Source organism: Solanum verrucosum, unplaced genomic scaffold, assembly GCF_900185275.1.
Source record: "Solanum verrucosum unplaced genomic scaffold, falcon-dt-bn FXZP01000064.1, whole genome shotgun sequence".
NCBI lineage: Eukaryota > Viridiplantae > Streptophyta > Magnoliopsida > Solanales > Solanaceae > Solanum > Solanum verrucosum.
The window spans coordinates 314,129-333,336 of NW_026020144.1; the positions used below are offsets into that span (position 1 = coordinate 314,129).

At 34.5% G+C, this 19,208-nt stretch overlaps 3 protein-coding genes across 4 annotated transcripts; 1 reads left to right on the forward strand and 2 right to left on the reverse strand.

Annotated features, from left to right (window-relative positions):
- The first annotated feature begins 1,787 nt into the window (after positions 1-1,787).
- On the forward strand, positions 1,788-7,282 carry LOC125827559 (monosaccharide-sensing protein 2-like). Its single transcript, XM_049506855.1, has 6 exons — positions 1,788-2,126; positions 2,318-2,444; positions 3,118-3,678; positions 4,424-5,364; positions 5,962-6,149; positions 6,836-7,282. Exons 2-6 carry the CDS (start codon positions 2,366-2,368, stop codon positions 7,278-7,280), a joined length of 2,214 nt encoding a protein of 737 aa, XP_049362812.1. The 5' UTR covers positions 1,788-2,126; positions 2,318-2,365; the 3' UTR covers positions 7,281-7,282.
- A 2,204-nt stretch (positions 7,283-9,486) lies between these two features.
- Positions 9,487-10,205, reverse strand: LOC125827560 (RING-H2 finger protein ATL80-like). Its single transcript, XM_049506857.1, has one exon. The coding sequence runs from the start codon at positions 10,151-10,153 to the stop codon at positions 9,611-9,613; it is 543 nt and encodes a 180-aa protein (XP_049362814.1). The 5' UTR covers positions 10,154-10,205; the 3' UTR covers positions 9,487-9,610.
- Positions 10,206-14,943: 4,738 nt separating this feature from the next.
- Positions 14,944-19,135, reverse strand: LOC125827611 (outer envelope pore protein 21B, chloroplastic-like). Of its 2 annotated transcripts, XM_049506914.1 has the most exons (5): positions 18,888-19,135; positions 17,716-17,790; positions 16,716-16,868; positions 16,005-16,103; positions 14,944-15,329 (listed from the first exon to the last, which is right to left on the reverse strand). In XM_049506914.1, the coding sequence occupies exons 1-5, from the start codon at positions 18,978-18,980 to the stop codon at positions 15,246-15,248; spliced, it is 504 nt and encodes a 167-aa protein (XP_049362871.1). In that variant the 5' UTR covers positions 18,981-19,135; the 3' UTR covers positions 14,944-15,245. The 2 variants fall into 2 exon arrangements, with proteins under 2 accessions (XP_049362871.1, XP_049362872.1); XM_049506915.1 differs by lacking the exons at positions 14,944-15,329; positions 16,005-16,103 and having other exon boundaries at positions 16,757-16,868; positions 17,670-17,790; positions 18,888-19,097.
- Between the last annotated feature and the right edge of the window lie 73 nt (positions 19,136-19,208).

Here is a 19,208-nt window from a genome sequence, read left to right on the forward strand (position 1 = left end):
CAAAGCCTACCTAGCTAAATTATTGAGAGTTCTTTCAATGTTTTTGTTAACTATGAGATTATTAGTAGTACCTTTTTTTTGAAAGAGAATGTCAACAAATTTCAAAATTCATTTCGTCATCTAATAAGGATGTCTGTCTTTTTAATTGACATGCCATCCACTCTTTAGTTGAGACTTGGTCATCACCTATCGATAAATTCTTAAATTCAGGTTTCTTGATTTTTTAAAGTTGATTCAATAATAAAATAACACGACTTTTATATTTAAGGAATATTCTAAACGTATCTATCCAATTATTTATGAATCTAGTTTATTCCAGCTTGGATATTATGGAAGCAAATAAAACTGATCTTTCAAAGTAGTCCATGCTAAGACGTTTTTTTAGAAAAAGTGTAACACAGCCTGAGATTTCCAAGATTGGAAAAATATACAAAATATACATTATGCCTACTTTCATTACATTAACACTTTTGATTGATTAATCTAGGATTCACTGAGAAAGAAAAACGAATTTAAATTTGGCAGACAAAAATTAATAGAGTTGTCAAATTCATTAGTGGTTGAATAGAGTTGTCAAGTTCATTAGTGGCTGATTAAAGAAAAAATAAGTCGGCGGAGCTAGAAGTCTGAGCACGAGTTTAGTCGAAATCAGCAACTTTTGCTCATATAGTATTTTGTAGGAAGAAGTTTCAAATATATACACATGTTAAGTTTCAAACTCAATTATCAACACTTCAAATCATCGATTCAAAATTCATAAAATTAAAATTCTCATTTCGTGTCAGCTTTTAATTTTGCCAAAATAACATCAATAGAGTGGTTATGATAATAATGGGATTTTGCTTTATGTTAAGACTACTATTATTAATAGCAATAATTAAAGGCCAACGGCTCTAAAACATCCATGATGCGGCTTAACTTTTAAAAAATTTCTTTTTTGTTTTGGCAAACATCACATCAATTAGCACTAGCTAGTTTAATTTTGACATGATTCTCTTACTAAATTATTATATATGCTACAATATTAGTTTCATTTGAAATAAAGGCTTACGTTTCAAAATGCTCCAAAAATATAATCATTTAATGACATATTCATAAAATCATTATTTAAGAAAGATTTTCATATAAGCATATCTACAATTAACTTTTAGCTTCTCTTCCTATTTAACCTTAGGATTTTTTTTTTTTTTAACAATTCTGCTCTATTTGATATAGATGAGTTCTATTTAAGTTAACTTTATTCTATCATAGTTAGCCATACATATCATGTGGTTGAAATTCTGATACTACAAATATAAATAATTGGGTAAAAACTAAAGGGTATTTTGAAGACAATATCAATCTGTGACTAAGATACTAACTTTAATGAATTGAATCTAAAAAATCTTAAATTCAAGTCATCATACACTTCACGATAAAATACTAGTAATAATAAAAGAAACACGTTGTAAACATCATTTTGTAATTTTATACTCATCTTAATCAAAGACTATACTTTATTAACTAATAAACTTCTTTAAAACACATAAAAGGAAGAACTTTAGCTTTAAAACTAAAAAATCATTATGAAGTTGGAGTAATGGAAAATAGTATAATTTGAGGGACACAATTGAGATCCATTTAATAGAACCTGGAAAGGTCAAGCTTAGCTGTTCCCTTTTTGTCTTCTTGGCTACTTCCATTTTAATCTTTAACTTTAATTATTCTTTATTCTATATTCTTTTTCCCCCCTTTAGCTTACTACCACTATATTTTTACTATAAAAAAATTAAATCTTGGACAAAAAAAAAAAAAAGATCAAAACTTTCTTGAAGATATTTTTCGGTTTAAGCTTCTGGGATTTACAAAGACAAAACCTTTTTAATGATGTCTTAGGTTTATGTTGAAAGGCGGTTGGTTTTGTTTATGTTGTTTTTATCACCCTCTTTGTCTAGCCATAAAGATTCATAAAACCAAACTTGTTTGTCCTGTTTTCTGAGATGGGAAATCTTTTTTTCTGCTGATCAACTGCAATTCCAAACTGTTTAGAATATACCCTTTCTGTACTTCTTGAATTTTGAGTATAGAGTAGCTGGCTCGACCACTTTTGGCTTTTACTTTCTCTAATCGAATTCAGCCATCTAAAGGTACAATCTTTTCTACTTGGGATTCCTCAGTTTACTGTATTTAGACTTGTTAGTGTTAATGACAACTTTCCCATGTATATGATTTTAGTTTTTGTCAAGAATTGTATGTTTTTTACTAATGGCAATTTTGTAGTGTGAAATTTAGATCTGTGGTTTTGGTGGATTGAGTTATAAGTGTTCTTAATTTGCAGGTATAGTTCAAAATTTGATTGACTTGTGTGCTACTAGTACTGGAAAAGATGAATGGTGCTGTATTAGTTGCTCTTGCCGCGACAATTGGAAACTTTTTGCAGGGTTGGGATAATGCTACTATTGCTGGTAAACATTGTTTACTCTTTATTTGAATTGTTAGCTTTCCAATTAGTTAAATTGTTGTGGTGGAATAGCATATACTGAGTTTGAATTGTTATCTTTCCAATTAGTAAAAATGTTGTGGTGTAATAGCATATAATGAATTTGAGTTGTAATCTTTCTTAAATTGTTGTGTTGGAATAGCATATACTGAATTTTATTTATTATAAAGAAGTTGCGAGATAGTTCAATGCAGAGTTTTCTGCTATTGAGTTGTTTTCATTTCAGTATAAATCTGCAACTAATGATATGCAAATGTTCTTGCATTTTGTTTTGTACTCTGTCTGTTTCAATTTGATTGTCTGGTTTCGACTTGGCACGGAGTTTAAGAGAGTAAAGAAAACTTTTTGATCTTGTGGTCTTAAACTGAAGATATATAGAATATATCAAAGTGCTCTTTAATCTTGCGGTCAGTCTTAAACATGTCATGTGAAATGTTAGAAGTAAAGAGTGGCCAAAAACATTATTTTTTAAACGGACTAAAAAGGAAAGTAAGACAAACAATTGAAACGAAGGGAGTAGTATTTTCAATCATTATGTTTTCCTAGTTGCATTATTTCCACGAACATGCAGAATTAAATCCCTACAAGAGTTTTATACATGTGTGGTATTCTAAGTCTTCTACAATTTAAACCTGCAGGAGCTGTTGTTTACATAAAGAAGGAGCTTACTTTGGATGCTTCAGTGGAAGGACTTGTTGTTGCGATGTCACTTATTGGAGCCACACTTGTCACAACTTGTTCTGGATCCATAGCTGACAGTATTGGTCGTCGCCCTATGCTTATTATGTCATCCATGCTTTATTTCCTTAGTGGCTTAATAATGTTGTGGTCCCCTAATGTCTATGTCCTGCTTATAGCTAGACTATTAGATGGATTTGGAATCGGCTTAGCGGTTACTCTGGTCCCCCTATATATATCTGAGACTGCTCCATCAGAAATACGAGGGTCACTGAATACTCTTCCACAGTTCACTGGTTCTGGTGGAATGTTCTTGGCCTACTGCATGATTTTCGGAATGTCCTTAATGACAGCGCCGAGTTGGCGATTGATGTTGGGTGTTCTTTCAATTCCTTCTCTTATCTATTTCGTATTAGTTGTACTTTATTTGCCTGAGTCTCCTCGATGGCTAGTCAGTAAAGGAAGAATGGTCGAGGCAAAACAAGTTTTGCAGAAATTGCGTGGCATAGAGGATGTTTCAGGTATGCTATCTGCTATTCTTTGGAAACAATTCCCTTTTGTGTCAGCTGGCTATTTAAATGTTCAGAATATGCTGACTGTGGATTGTGCTTTCTCAGGGATTTTGTTAGATCGGTGAAAGTAGTGGTATAAATATTTAGTATAACTCGTTTTGTAACGTTCATGCTGATTTCACAATCTGCTAGGGAGTAGCTCCCAAAATAGGAATGCATCTAAACTTTAGCTTCCTCTATTATTTATCGTTATCCATTTTTTACCCCTCTTAACTATTCACTATTCACTATTCAGTCAGTGCCTATCTTTGTCAAATTCTTTCCAAAGTTTATTTTTTGAAGGAAAAATGTCAGATTTGCTTATCGATTGGTTTATTGATTTGTAATCACTCATTTTCTATATTTTCTTTCTCCCAGATTCTACTATCTTTCATGAATTATTTGAGTTACTTCCATATAAGTGAGAAATCAGGAACTGGAGAACATGTAAACATGTACTCAATATATTATACCATATCAAAACACAATATCTATACCTACCAACGCTATCCAATATTCCCTGATTCCTTCCTTTTAGGATTTATTTCCTTGGAGGCAATAAGGCTCACCATCTCTCTCTCTCTCTCTCTCTCTCTCTGGTTCTCTAGTCAGTAGAATACTCTTCTTTTAAGTTCTTTCATATTCATCTAGTGAATCCTATTTGTTAGAGACACTGATTTCATCATATTGATTTTGTTGACTATTCTGTGCATAGGGGAGATGGCATTGCTTGTTGAGGGTTTGGCAGTTGGCATTGAACCATCAATAGAAGAGTATATCATTGGTCCAGCTAATGAGCTTACTGAGGATCAAGACCTGGCTACTGACAAAGATCATATCAAGTTGTACGGCCCAGAGGAAGGCCTCTCGTGGGTGGCCAGGCCAGTTACTGGACAGAGTAGTCTAGCTCTTGTGTCCAGGCAAGGGAGCATGGTGCAGCAGAGTGTGCCTCTTATGGATCCTCTTGTGACTCTATTTGGTAGTGTCCATGAGAATCTCCCTGATACAGGAAGTATGAGAAGCATGCTATTCCCCAATTTCGGAAGCATGATCAGCACCATGGATCCTCATGTCAAAGATGATCACTGGGATGAGGAGAGTCTGCAGAGAGAAGGTGATGATTATCCTTCGGATGGCGGTGCAGATTCTGATGACAATCTACAAAGTCCATTGATATCACGTCAAACAACCGCTGTGGAAACCATAGTCCCTCATCCCCATGGCAGCACTCTGAGCGTGAGGCGGCATAGCAGCCTTATGCAAGGCAATGCTGGAGAGGGTGTAGGCAGCATGGGCATTGGTGGTGGTTGGCAGTTGGCATGGAAATGGTCTGAAAGGGAAGGTGAAGATGGAACTAAAGAAGGAGGCTTCAAAAGGATATATTTGCATCAGGAGGCAGGCCCTGGCTCTCGACGTGGGTCTCTCGTTTCAGTCCCTGGTGGTGATATTCCTGAAGATGGTGAATTCATACAAGCTGCGGCTTTGGTAAGTCAGCCTGCACTTTACTCAAAGGAACTTATGGATCAGCATCCTGTGGGACCAGCGATGGTCCATCCATCTGAAACTGCTTCAAAAGGTCCGAGTTGGGCTGCTCTTCTTGAACCTGGAGTCAAGCGAGCGCTCATTGTTGGAATTGGAATTCAAATATTGCAACAGGTGGAGTATTATTCTTTTATCATTCTGTTGCTTCTTTTGGTTGTTTTACTAGGATTAAATTTGATAGCTACAAAGTCCTTGAATGCTAACGAAATGGACTTAGTTTCAAATACATAATATCCTTGGAGTTGAGCATTCTGTTTCTTCTTTAAATATAAGTATCTTGGGATTGTGATTAGTGTAGGATCATGTAAGGAGTACTTGACCAAACTACACAGAACATCCTCTTATCATTTATCTGGAAGCAGATACAAAGTAGCTTACCTTTATAACGTCTAATTTATTAAGTTTTAAGGAAATATTTTGGTATGTGTCTATCTGAAGCATTATTATCCTCGCAACAAACAACTCTGCAGTTTTTTTTTTATGTTTAGTTCAACTTTGTCAATAGGGTGGGGATGAATCATTTTCTCCATTAGTGTATTTTCTTTTGTTATCTTTACAGAGTCTCTTCTTCTGTACTCACTTCATTATGTAGTTTTATAATGAGAACTACCTTGTAATTAATAATTCCATATTATTGAGGCACTGCTCACTGTTATTAGACAACAAGGCTTGGAATGTTGCCATCTTACGACTGTAATATTTTGTCTGCAGTTTTCCGGTATAAATGGAGTCATGTACTACACTCCTCAAATCCTTGAGCAGGCAGGTGTAGGAGTTCTTCTTTCTAACTTTGGCATCGCATCAGACTCAGCATCCTTCCTCATCAGTGCGTTAACAAACTTCCTGATGCTCCCTTCTGTAGCTATTGCAATGCGATTCATGGATGTGGCTGGAAGAAGGTAATGTTCTCTTGATTCCTTTCTTCTGCATTAGATTAAGGATGGTTTTGGTTATGTCCTCAAGATTTATTGCTGGAAAATCCATGAAATATGTGTAGTGAGTCTCGATTTGCATGTAGGACCATATTTTTCCTTATATTGGTTCTGGTAGTCTCCTTGGAATTTTTCCGAGCCATATATATATATATATATCCAAGGTTGGAAAATCGATGCCCTATCTGCAATGAGTTGTGTTTCGTGACAGATAGTATTCCCTCTGTCCAATTTACACAACAAAGATGACATCATTCTGTAAATAATTAGTTACTCAAAGTTTATACATATCAAAAATTCAAATTCAATTAACTAATCCAATTTAAATGTAGATGAGATGTTCTCTGTCTAACTTTCCAACTAGTATACTTAATATTTTCTGATTACTACTTGTACAATACACAAGCCATATATCATCTTAAACTTCTTTGAAAATGTTTTTCCTTGAGTCGAGGGTCCATCGAAACAACCTCTCTACCTTCCAAGGTAGAGGTAATTAAAAGTGTCTGTACACCCTATCCTCCCTAGACGCCACTTGTGGATTACACTGTGTATGTTGTTGTTGATTGATTATAATAAAGAAATACAAACTCTTCATCGTTGTATTATTTATTTTATGCTGTCGAATGTGTCATTAAAATGATAAATTGCAGGTCGCTGCTGTTGTACACTATTCCTGTTCTCATACTATCACTCATCTGTCTTGTCATTGGTAACACTGTCAACCTCGGGAGTGTGGCTCATGCAGTCGTTTCTACTATTTGCGTGATTCTCTACTTTTGCTTCTTTGTAACGGGCTATGGACCAATCCCAAATATCCTCTGCTCAGAAATTTTCCCAACAAGGGTTCGTGGTTTGTGCATCGCCATCTGTGCTCTCGTCTTCTGGATATGTGATGTCATTGTGACTTACACACTGCCTGTGATGCTCAACTCGATTGGCTTATCTGGAGTTTTTGGTATTTATGCCATCGTATGTGTCATTTCTTGGATTTTCGTCTTCTTGAGGGTTCCTGAAACCAAAGGCATGCCCTTAGAAGTCATTACAGAGTTCTTCGCTGTTGGTGCAAGACAAGCTGCTATCGCGAAGCATGAGTAGTTTAAGGTATCTTCTGTCGGATTTACTACGAGTATGTAGTAAACTTGTAGAAAATAAAATTTCATTCTCTCTAGGTCCTCCATTTTACATCCATCTGGTACTGCCATTTCTCAATAGTTATATGCTCAGAAGTTATATACTACCATTTTGAGATGTATGACAATGTCCAAATTAGTATATTCTCTAAGTTGTGGTAGTCTTTCTTTTTTCCCCCCCAAAAAGTAAGAAAATACATTTATTCATTCATCTTGTCAGTTGGGATATTTGGCCATCATGTGATGAAAATATTGAGTACAAATCTTTAAAATACGTGTAAAGTTTCAATGAGCCATGTATTTGGTAAGGTTATATTTATAAATAGGCTAAATATATCAAAAGCTTTTTAAAGTTTTCGCGAAAATTTTCATTTAGACATCTCCAATTGAAGTAAACTTTTAAACATAAGTTTAAAATGTGCCTAGTGAATACCTCAAACGCGTGGTGAATTGAGTGATTTTCACTTGGAGTTGAGCGTGTAAAATTCTTTTCTTCTTCTCTCTTTTTAGCTTGAATTTAAGCTTTGTTTCTAAAGACACCGACAACACGTGAAACTTTTTTCTTTCTTCTCTCTTTGTAGCTTGAATTTAAGCTTTGTTTCTAAAGACACCGACCAAAAAGAAAATAAATGGGATTAGCCATGTGTCAATCCTTAATTAGATGATTTGCCATGTTTATTTTTGCTAGTACTTACCTTTGAGGTGACTAAATTAATAGATACAATTTAAAATATACTTTAGGTGTTTATTAGGTAACAATATTTGTTGCAGGAAAATAGGATTCCTCAACCATATTTCTTGTTTTCTTCTAAATACATGACGTTTTATATCTATGTTCGATATTATTGTTCTTTTGGTGATTAGTTTCACATACTAATTGTTGTCTTAGACATTTAAACAAGGTTAATTTATTACTCAATTTGAAATATTTTTCAGTTATTTTACTTGCGTGAAATTCGAACTGTATCACATAAAATAAAATAAAGCAAAACAAGAAGAGATAATGAAGTAGGAAAAGGAAATCAATATGGGTCGTGGTGCACTGATGGGAGTGTTTCACCCTTAACCAGAGGTCTCGGTCGAGCCCTGGGTATGAAGAAAATCATGTTGGGAGCGCCACCCCCCGAATGGACCCTGTAGAGCGCGATCCGAATTTAATCGGAGCTCCAATGTGGACTCCGGACACCAAATGAAAAACCAAAAAAAAAAAAAGTAGGAAAAGGAAACATGCTTATTGCATGTCTCCTGGAAAGGCTCTTAACCACCCTTGTCTTCATCCCTACAATCACTCTACCTTTTACCCATAAAAACTGTTCCTTTCTGTTCCTCATTCTTATCCCATGTTTCTCCCCTTCACATGTCTAACGTTCCCTTACCTTCCTCTACGTTCCCGTGACGTTTATACTTATCGTCAACAAATCGACTTATATTTATCCTTAACTTTAACAAAATTTCAATGTGAACTCTAACTGAAGTCTAATGAAAAGTAAATTTAAACTATGGTCAAATCAACCCCACCCTAAGTGGAAGAATTTATGACTTTGATTAAATATTTCTATTTGTCATTCATTCCCTTTTAAGTGGAAATTAATATTACTATATATTATAAAGTTGTAATTAAGAACTAGGTCTTCTAGACATTAACAATAGTGGGATTTCATGGGTCCTGCCTAGTTACTACGTTGGACGGTTCCCATTAAAAGGGAATAAATGGCTTCAATAAGTTAATTAATATACTATATATTTCACCACTAACTTGGAGTAAGATTTATCCTAATATTATAATAGTAAAAGGTTAGGACAAGAAAAAAAGAGTGTATATTTTATAGTATGTTAATTAATTCTCGATAATGCGATTTGTTAGTATTATCTATTTATTTAACTAGTAACATTTTTGGTAGCTTATTTGGTGGTTTACCAACTTTATCGACCTCACCGCTACAACTTGTACAAACAATATTATTATAAAAAATTCCAGATTTTATTAGCTAACAATTTAAAACATATATATTTAGTTAATGGAGCTTCAAAAATAATAATATGGCTCACGGGGGGAAAAAGGCGGAAAGGTGATTGACGGCCGCACACTTTAAGCTAAACAAGAAATTAAATGACAAATTAACACTAATTCAAACAGTAATAATCTTTGTTAATAAATTCAAACAGTAGTTTTCTGTAACCCTAATTGATGATATTAATATAGTAGGGCTGAATGAATATATACGTTTACATAGATTTAATTAATATAGGAGTAGTATATACACACAGCCTAATTAACTAATTTTTACCTAAATTTTACGGTAGAAATGCATTTACATGATAATTTCCCGGTAATCGGCTTTCCGGCTCAGCTACGGGAGCTGACGACGAGCTTGCTACCGGCAACTCGCCGCACTTATGACATCTCGTCACTACTAAAATCTGTCGGCAAGAAGGACATGACGAGTGCGAGCCTAACCAGGTATCGATGCATCCTACATGAAATCCATGGCCGCACTGCGGTAGCACTCGGATTTCATCTCCGACTGCGAATTCCGCTAAACAAATTGCACATTCGGAGAATTTCGCGGCGTGTTCAGCTGAGTAACTGAACTTCGGTAGCGACTTGAGAACCTTCTTCTTCAAACCTTTATTGGCCGGAGGTGACGAAAAAGCGGAATTTCCGGTTGCCCTGGCGGAGATCCGTCGGATCCAGGCGCAGCGAGCAACAGCGACAAGTCCGAGGACGCAAATGAGCGCACAGAGGAGAGCGGCGAGGATGACGACGAAGTCGGAGTCGACTTGACCGATTCCGGTGGTTGTAGACGGCGGCGACGGTGAAGGATCAGAATTACTCATGAGGAAAGTGCGGAGCTTGATTAAAAGAGAGAAACAAAACGTTGCGCTTAAAACTAAGCAAGTAAGTATTTGATTTTGGAGGCTCTTTTTTTAGCTTTATAAAGGAGTGAGTGAGTACACTGTTTAAGCAATAACCTTTTTTCTAAAACGTACTTATCGTATTAATTATTTTTGGGATAAAGAAATGAAACGATGGAGTCAAAGTCACACTTCTTGTGTTGTAGATCCGTCTTTATTGAAATTTATTATAAAGTTGGAGTTAGGAAAATAAATTTAAAATCTACGTCTAAATTGTATTTGAAAAATTTATAATTAAATGAACCAAAAAGTTTTTCTATTTTTTTAAAAAAAATCTTATGCTATTAAATAGTAACTATTGGAGTTTAGCATGAGATAGCATCATGTTTATGATCACGCTCCAACTAAGAGATTATATTTTTATATTTCTTCTTTATATCTTTTCATGTGATCATTTTATCAAGTGACCCACTGAATCTCAAATATAATATTTTTTGGATAAGAGATATGGATGCATGAATTTGTAGTTTATATAAGTGAATATGTTTAGTCTTATTATAAAATTTATGATATTATTATTATTATCATTATTATACTTATTTACATATGTTCAACTTATTTTCATTCACATGAATTGAGTTTAAACAGAATAGTACAGATGTATGTAGTCAATTTCAACTTGTTTATGATCGAAGCATAATTATTGTTGTGAGAGCTAACGAAAGAGTTCAGTTTCAAATATAAAATTGATAACATAAACTAGAAGAACTTTTTCACGTAATTCAATACTATGAAACTTGGAATCATAACTTTTGAACTTATTCTCTACAAAAATACTTGTTTTTGCAAAAGTCATTTTCATAAAAGCCAATAACAGGAACATGATTGTTGATAAAAGAACCAAATTAAAGTAAACTAGAAGTAGTAGTGTAAAAAGCCTAGCCTAGCTAGTTCCAAATAAATTCAAAGGCAATATATATAACCCTCTTTTCCTCTTTTGGGAGTTTCCTTAACCTAATTAATTACTAGCTTTTTCTTGTGTGCCAAATTCTAAGTGAACCATATAAAGTACTTGAGCTATTCAACTTATCATGGAGTTTGTTGATTTGTAGTCATCACATCTTTTTTTGTTTTTGTTTTTTTGGGTAGATAAAAGATGAAAACAGCATCAATTAGTAGTTAGATTAATGGAAATGACTTTATTATGTCTTTTTTTTTGTTTTCCACCTGGTGTCCGGAGCCCACATTGGAGCTCCGACTAAATCCGGATCGTGCATTGCAGGGCCCATTCGGGGGTGACGCTTCCAACAGGATTTTCTCCAAACCCTGGGCTTGAACCCAAGACCTCTGGTTAAGGGTGAAACACTCCCACCAGTGCACCACAACCCACTAGATTGCAAGCGCATGGGATATTGGGTTGTGATATAGACATGTTGATGTTGACATAATAATTATAACCCTAATTAATAATTATAACAAGAGTTTAACAAAATACATTATCGACGGGATGTAATGGTCCAGTCCGCTAGTCATGATATTGTATGTTCTAGGTCATTATAAATGGTATCATGGTCACTTATGTATCAGCCTTGGTATCATGGTCACTTATGTATCAGCCTTGGTATCATGGTCACTTATGTATCAGCCTTGTCGATGCGGGTGAGACGGGGCAAAACTTAGTGCTGACTCTAGGCAAATAATTCCATGTGTTGGGACAAACCTCATCGAGGATGTTGAGTCCATAAGAGGGTGTATGTGACACCCCAGTTTAATTAGGATAATAAATCTCACATCGATAAAAATATAGGAGAAATATTGAGTATATAAATAAACATGTCTTACACACTAGTGACACGTTTAAGTGACACAGCGAAAGCGTGCTAAGAAATAATATATGATACAGAAAAGTCGAGATTTTACAAGTTAAAGCTCAATTCACTCTGCCATATTTATCACTTCTAAACTAGATCTACTTCACCTAAGTTGCATGAAATATAGCTTTTCTTAAACTTATTGTAGAGAAATTTTTGAAAAAAAAAGAACAAAAAGACGAGGCTAATCATAATAAAGAGAGGTCATTTATATAAGATATCTTAATTTCACCGTCCAATGTTATTCTTTGAGGTCATTTATACCTTTGTCGTTTAACAAATCATCTTATATTTGCTCTTGCTAGCAAAAAGTGAGTGAATTCCACATGGCCAAATAATTGAGAAAAAGATACAAATTTTTTTGTTGATTCTACTTGTGACTATAGTCTAAAGGCAGTTTTGTTACGACACTGATAAAAAAAGCAATTGCCATAACAAATTAATATTGTCAGTATTACTTAAGAGAGCAATTCTGGATTCCAACAATTATAAAACAACTACCAAAATTTACTACTTATGGATTAGTATTCAAAAGAGCCCATTCCTTTTTTTAGGCAAATTTTGCCAAACATTTCTAATATATCAGCCTAATTATTACAGTAGTTTTAAACGTAAATTAAACTTCCTTTCTTATTCTATTAATAATTTGTCTTAATTTTCATGAATATAAACACCATAACTTATTTGTAAATATCCTATAAATAATTATTAAAAATAAAACAAAGCCTCAAGTGACTAGATTAACAACTTGTGGGTCAATGGTCTAGGTCAGCTCAAAGTTGTTATTAGTCAAACTTTCTTCCACTACTTAGCCACTACCAAATATACGAAAGTAAGCAAGAACGATTTTAAATCAGATATCTCATATTCGAGTTTGAATATGAAAGAAGTCTAGTGAGGAAGTGTTTTTCCAAATTAAGAAACAAAAACAAATAAAGCAAAGAGCTAGTTTTTGGTTGAATAGAATAGTAGTGGATGGAGTAGACCAGTAGAAGGAAGTGTGAATTGGTCACCAAAGCACTTTGTTATTATGCACATGACAAGTTGGCACTTTCTTATTTGTTGGTTTATTATAAAAAGATAACTCCTAATTGGAGCACGTTTCTCTTTTCTTTTTTTTCCTAATTTTTTTATCTTATCTTATTTTAGTAGTCTGTCTCTTCCACATTCTTTTAGTGAGAAATTTCCTGCTAGACTCACTTCATTACTTGGCACACAACTTCGAAACTTCTCAAAGTTTGCCCCTCCACCTCTAAACTTTTATTTGAACTCATGATGTGACCTAACTTCACACATTACATGTTGTGTTCTTATATATGAGATCGTGAGCCAAAAATTCACGACCTGCATAAATTTCACCACCTTGATTATTCCAACAAATAATTATATCAAATAAAATTTAGGCAAGTAGAAAGACATCACCTAACTTGTTTTTTTTTTTTTTTTTTTTTTTTTTTTGACTCTATTGAAAGTTGAAACCTTTCGGTTAGGGTCATTGTGCCTAACATTTGGGTTTGAAAGTCAGAAATCATACGTATTTCAAACTTCCAAAGTTGTTGACTTTGAACAAACTATACACACATTTGACACGAAACTGCTGCTATGCGAAAAATCGAGGAAGTCGTTGACGCTACCACTTAGGCAGATTCAAGATTTTAAGTCATTAGGTCTGAAGTCGCGACTACTCTTTCGTGATGATGATATAGTACAACAGTACCTGCCTTCATACGTTGGCAATCGTTTCTTATTGCCCTTTTCTCATATGAAGGGTTAAGACATTTCACAATAGATGATGTAGCTAATAAAAGGACACCACAAAGACATTTTTATGTAATATGTACTTTTAAGTGGACATCCACAAGATAGATTGACATTTCGTGGGAATGTTCTTTCAATATTAAAAAGATTATGTCATATGCACAACAAATCCAACTAAGGATCTGTATTAGTACTAAGATTCATAAAATAACAAAACCTATTACAACTATCAAATAAACTAACGAAATCACATAAGTCTATAGTAAAAGAAAGTGGAGCAAATGATCATTTTCAAACTTCAAAGGCAAAACAAGGATCAGACTGTTTGACACGATTTCTTTACGTGGAATGCAAGAGAATCTAATGAATGTTGCTTGTAGATATGACTTCACAAAAGACAATAAGATGTTTAATGATTACACGATTAACTAACCATCAAACTGCAATTTCGATGTACACTTTGAATAAAACTTAAGTAGAATGGAAGAGAATGAGGAGGGGTGTGCCTATCGGGCAATCAATTACTATATGGAGATGTTTGGGGGCTAAAATAGTACTAGTGGCTAACATTAGGGCAATTAAGGACATGTATGATGGAACCAAGACCCAGGTTACAACAATGAGAGGTGAATCGAAACACTTCTTGATTATGACTGGGTTGCACTAGGGATCAGCCCTTGTCTCGTTCCTATGGACAAATGGAAATAGCATATTCAAGATGAAGTGTTGTGTGTATATTGAGAGATTGATGATGATGTAGCATATTGTATTCGGAATGGGGTGGGTGACCTGGAGGTTAACATCCAGTGTATTGTATAAGAATGTGTCCCAAGTCTTGAGGGTAAAGTTTTACAAAGTGGTGGTTAGACCAACATTGTTGAGTGTTGGTTAGTGACGAATGCCCGTGTTTACAATATGAATGTGGCAGAGATGAGGATACTTAGATGAATTGTATGTGTGGACATATTTGGAAAGATATGATTTATTCTTTTTTAAAATTGACTAGGAGAGAGATGATTAGGAACGAAGTTACATGGGACAACGTAGGAGTGACCATGACAAACAAGATGAGGAACACACACACTTGGTATCTTGTTATAATTTAATAAAACAGCTAAAGAAACCAAGTGCAGAAACACAGCTTCCCGAATCATATAGATTAGCTTTAACTTCACAGTAAATGAGGCAATGCAGACAAACATACATGGAGATCAAAATTTCTTACACAAATGAAAGGTAATTTTCATGAGTTTGAATTTTGTATTGCAATGAGTCACTATCTCTGGATAAATACTCAAAAGCAGATCTTACAGAAGGTAATGCCTTTTTGCAATGATAGAATGTCAAAATATGTAACAGAAACACAGATGACGGATGATGGTTTTCTTCTTTCTTGCAATTATAACCCACTCTAACTGGAACAAGTTACGCGTCCATCAGTAATATCACAAACTATATTTTACTTTCCATTTTCCAATATTGTTGACAGTGAGAGACCAGTTGTTTTCACTAAACTGAAAGTAAGGGACCTGAAAAAAAAGAGAGAATAAAACAGAACTTCAAAGTGCAGGGAACATGTTGGTGAGATCCGTACAAGAGACTATACTAGTATAGGCAATAGACTCTTAAAAAATGGAACTAACTGTCAGATGAATCAGACCAACAAAATAGCAAGGGAGAGGAAATACATGAAAAACAACGACGAAGAGACCATAACCCAAAAATGGAAATGACATGTGTAAAAACATAGTAGGAAGGTCCTTACTTCATTAAAGCTTCCACAATTATCAGCAGAAGAATGTTTTGACAATTTAAGCAACTTAATTTTGTTGTTTGTTGGGTAATAAAAATGAATATTAACTTCCAGTCACTGTAATGGGGTTTTAGATTTTTCATATTAGCTCTATAACACAGCAGGAACACTTGTGCATGCAACACAGATAAAGTGCAGTCTCTACTCTCTAGCATCAGAACTATATCTTTTCTCTTCAGAAAAGAAAAGTAGTATCCAAAAACTATAGTATACTATATTCATTTATGAGATTTGAAGGTACAAGACAATGCCATGCATTTATGATGAGAGCTAGAGAAGCTCAAGTGACCATTTTCATAAGCCAAATCTCCACATTTGTTTCAACGGTAATTATTTGGTGGGAAGATGGGAGACACAGTACACTACTTGAAGATTAGCAAAAATGATTCACCTTTTCAATGACTTCGTATCCAACTTTGAGCCTCACATCTTGGTCTGCTTTCACATCCATGATATCCCAAGTAAATTCAGCAGCAACTCTTGATTTTCTCTGGAAGTTTTGAAGTAAGCAAAGTATGAGGGTCTCTGTAAGACTGTTACTTTAAAACCAAAGATTTAAGCAACATGTCAAATTGCAAGATATATCAGGATATCAATTAACTGTGCCTCAATTCTGACTTAGTTAGGTTTAGCTATATGGATCCTCTATATCTATTTCACTCTGTATATTCTAGCCAATTTCACTTTAATACTGGACAAGATAAATCATTGTAAAGAGAACACCATCAATTTAATATGATTACATGCTTAGTCAAAGGAATAGATATACAACACTCCTTGATGCAGATAACTGAAAATTTGATTAGAATGTATATACCTGATACCTTCAGATTGAAGTACATAAGACTGCATAAATATGAACATACCCGAAATGACAATGGGATTACTCTTTCAAACCTTTTTTTTTTTTTGGACAAGGGGAATTACTCATTCATGGATTTAACTCAAAATCAAATTCCTTTAATTTGTTATTTGGGCTAGCCTAGAGTAAGATTACTAGATATATCCCAATCCTTGCTCCAAAAGAATCAACATCAGCATTTTTTAAACACCAACGGTTTCACTCATGTATAGACCTTACACATTTTGAATAATTACCAACCTCCAAAAGTTTTTCGTCCACATCGTACTTGCCCTTGATACGAAAGTTTACCGAATTATCTGCCGTCACTGGAAATTCTTTTTTACCACGAACAGTATACCAGAGCTTTTGCCGCCTATAATATTGCACTCCAACACCGAGACTAGCATATTGCTACAAGTACAAAAGCATTTCAATTTCCTGAGCTACCATACCAAAAATTTCATGTACACCAGTTCAAGCTATATGTCTCAATTAGCTTGTTGAGAGTTGGCCAATTTGGAAGTACAATAACAAGATCTCTTTTTTCTTTTAGCAGGATACTTGCACATGCATTGCTTAATCTTTGGACAAGCCAAACGATTTCATTTATGCTATTGACAATAAATTTTACATATTTAAAAAGAACAAAAATAAGAAGGAAGAAAAGTTATAGCTTTAGAATTATTAAAAACATTGGAGAATATCATGTGAAGGTTGACTCTTAAAGAGAAAATCATAACATTCAATTTGAAATGGAGATTTTTTATTTTTATTTTCTGCCTTCTGTTCTTTAATTTTCCCTTGTTCTTGGGGGTAACGGGAATGGCGGTTAATTTACATTGAGTTGCCCACAATGACGTTTCCATTTCGGCTTGTGCCGGAACCCAACTTGTCTGCTCACTACAAAGAATCACAGGTTTATACTGCATTTACACCAGTATTTCAAGCAAATAAATAAGAAAACGTGTGATGATGTCATTAAACAACGCTTCATTTTAGTGTATGAGATGAACACTGGTTTATTCAAAATGCTTTCTCTGGTCTCAAGCAGGTAAGATAGTGGATACCAAAATCAGCTCTGGGCACTTGACACGATATTCTACTGAGGCACAAGAATAAATAGAATCCTAAAAGATTGACCCTAATTATTTGTTAGATCAGACTATACATGCTTAGTTAGACTTCTTGGAGGGCTTAAAGCTAAAAATGTACCGACATATACAAGCAACAAATTGTTGTAGAAAGGTAAGGAACATACATCAGGAAAGTATTGCCTTATCATAGCACAGAGATAAGTTGGTGCTCCAATTTTGGTGTCTAGTTCTGCATGACCCTGCCAATGAATAGAATCCGTGTGATAAAGGCCAATAAGCAGCTCAAAAGGCTTATAAACAGAGCTGGGTCAGTGAAGAATCAAAAAAGCTTAAAATTATACATCAACTTCTCTCCACTTGGTATTATCTCAGCATACCTATCCTGGGAGAAATACGCATATCTAAATATGTACAAGAATTACAGCAAAATCATTTAACCTTATATGAAGTGATAAATGTGTATAATCATCAACCATTTTCCTTAAAAGAAATGGAAATGGCAAATTTCATTATCAATCTAGTTGGGTTCGACTATATGCCTTCTACTCTATTTGAGCCCATTATTCATTGTCAATATACCCAATAATGTTTCATGTTTGGAGATAATGATAAGCAAACCAAATGTACACTTGTACGGGAGTATGTAATTTCTATATCTTGGTATAAAAAAAAGGAAGATACGCTGAACTGACTTCAAATGCAGAACCCCGACCCCTCATTATAAGCTGTTTCAAGCAACAACATACTCTGTAAAATCCCACAAGTGGGGTCTGGGGAGAGTGTTGTTTCTAGCACTTGAACTAAATCAGCCAGGCATAAAGGAGACATCTTTGACTAGCCTGAAAACGTCCTTGGCATTTTTAATAAAAGTAATTAGAATGAAGGAAGAAAATTGGATTTCTGCAGAAGAAGCAAGACTCTATCGTGCAAAAACTTCAAGAAGAGTAACTCAATGATGCTCAAAACTCAAGTCTTTTAACATGAGAAAACAGTTAAACTAAATCATCCAGGCATCATGAACTAGCAGAAAGCATACCCAAAAAAATCACATGACATTTACAATAAAAGTTTCGGAGGAGGGAGTAATAATTGAGGTTGTGGAGAGGAAACAAGAGTATATCAAGCAAAAAAATCAAGAAGAATAACTTACTAATGCTGAAAACCGAGTCTTTTGACATGGGTAAATTCTTAAAGTCAAGTCTTGTCACAAAATTTCATGGAAAGAACAACTTATTAATGCTCAAAACTGAATCTTTTGACATGGGTAAATGCTTAAAACTCAGTCTTGTCACAAAATGTCATGGAAAGAGAAACAAAATTAGGAAATGGTTAATACCTGCAAATGGGTGAAAGTGTTGAGGGGGAATTTCTCCTTGGCATGAATCACCAGACTCTTGGAATCTCCAGCATAACGAAGTGAGGTCTCCATTTTGTGTAAAATGCAGGTGTTCTTCACTGTAGAAGAATTCCCCAACCCCCAACTGGTTAAACCCTAGATATATGAATGGAAGAGTTGCTTCAGCTGGGAATGGATAACCAGACTCTATAAACAAACACCCAAACAGTTTGGATTTCAACTCTTTTGCCTCTATTCTTTTTTTTTTTTTTTTACTTACTAGTACCATACTTTGTTCACTTTGTACATAAGACTTTTTAT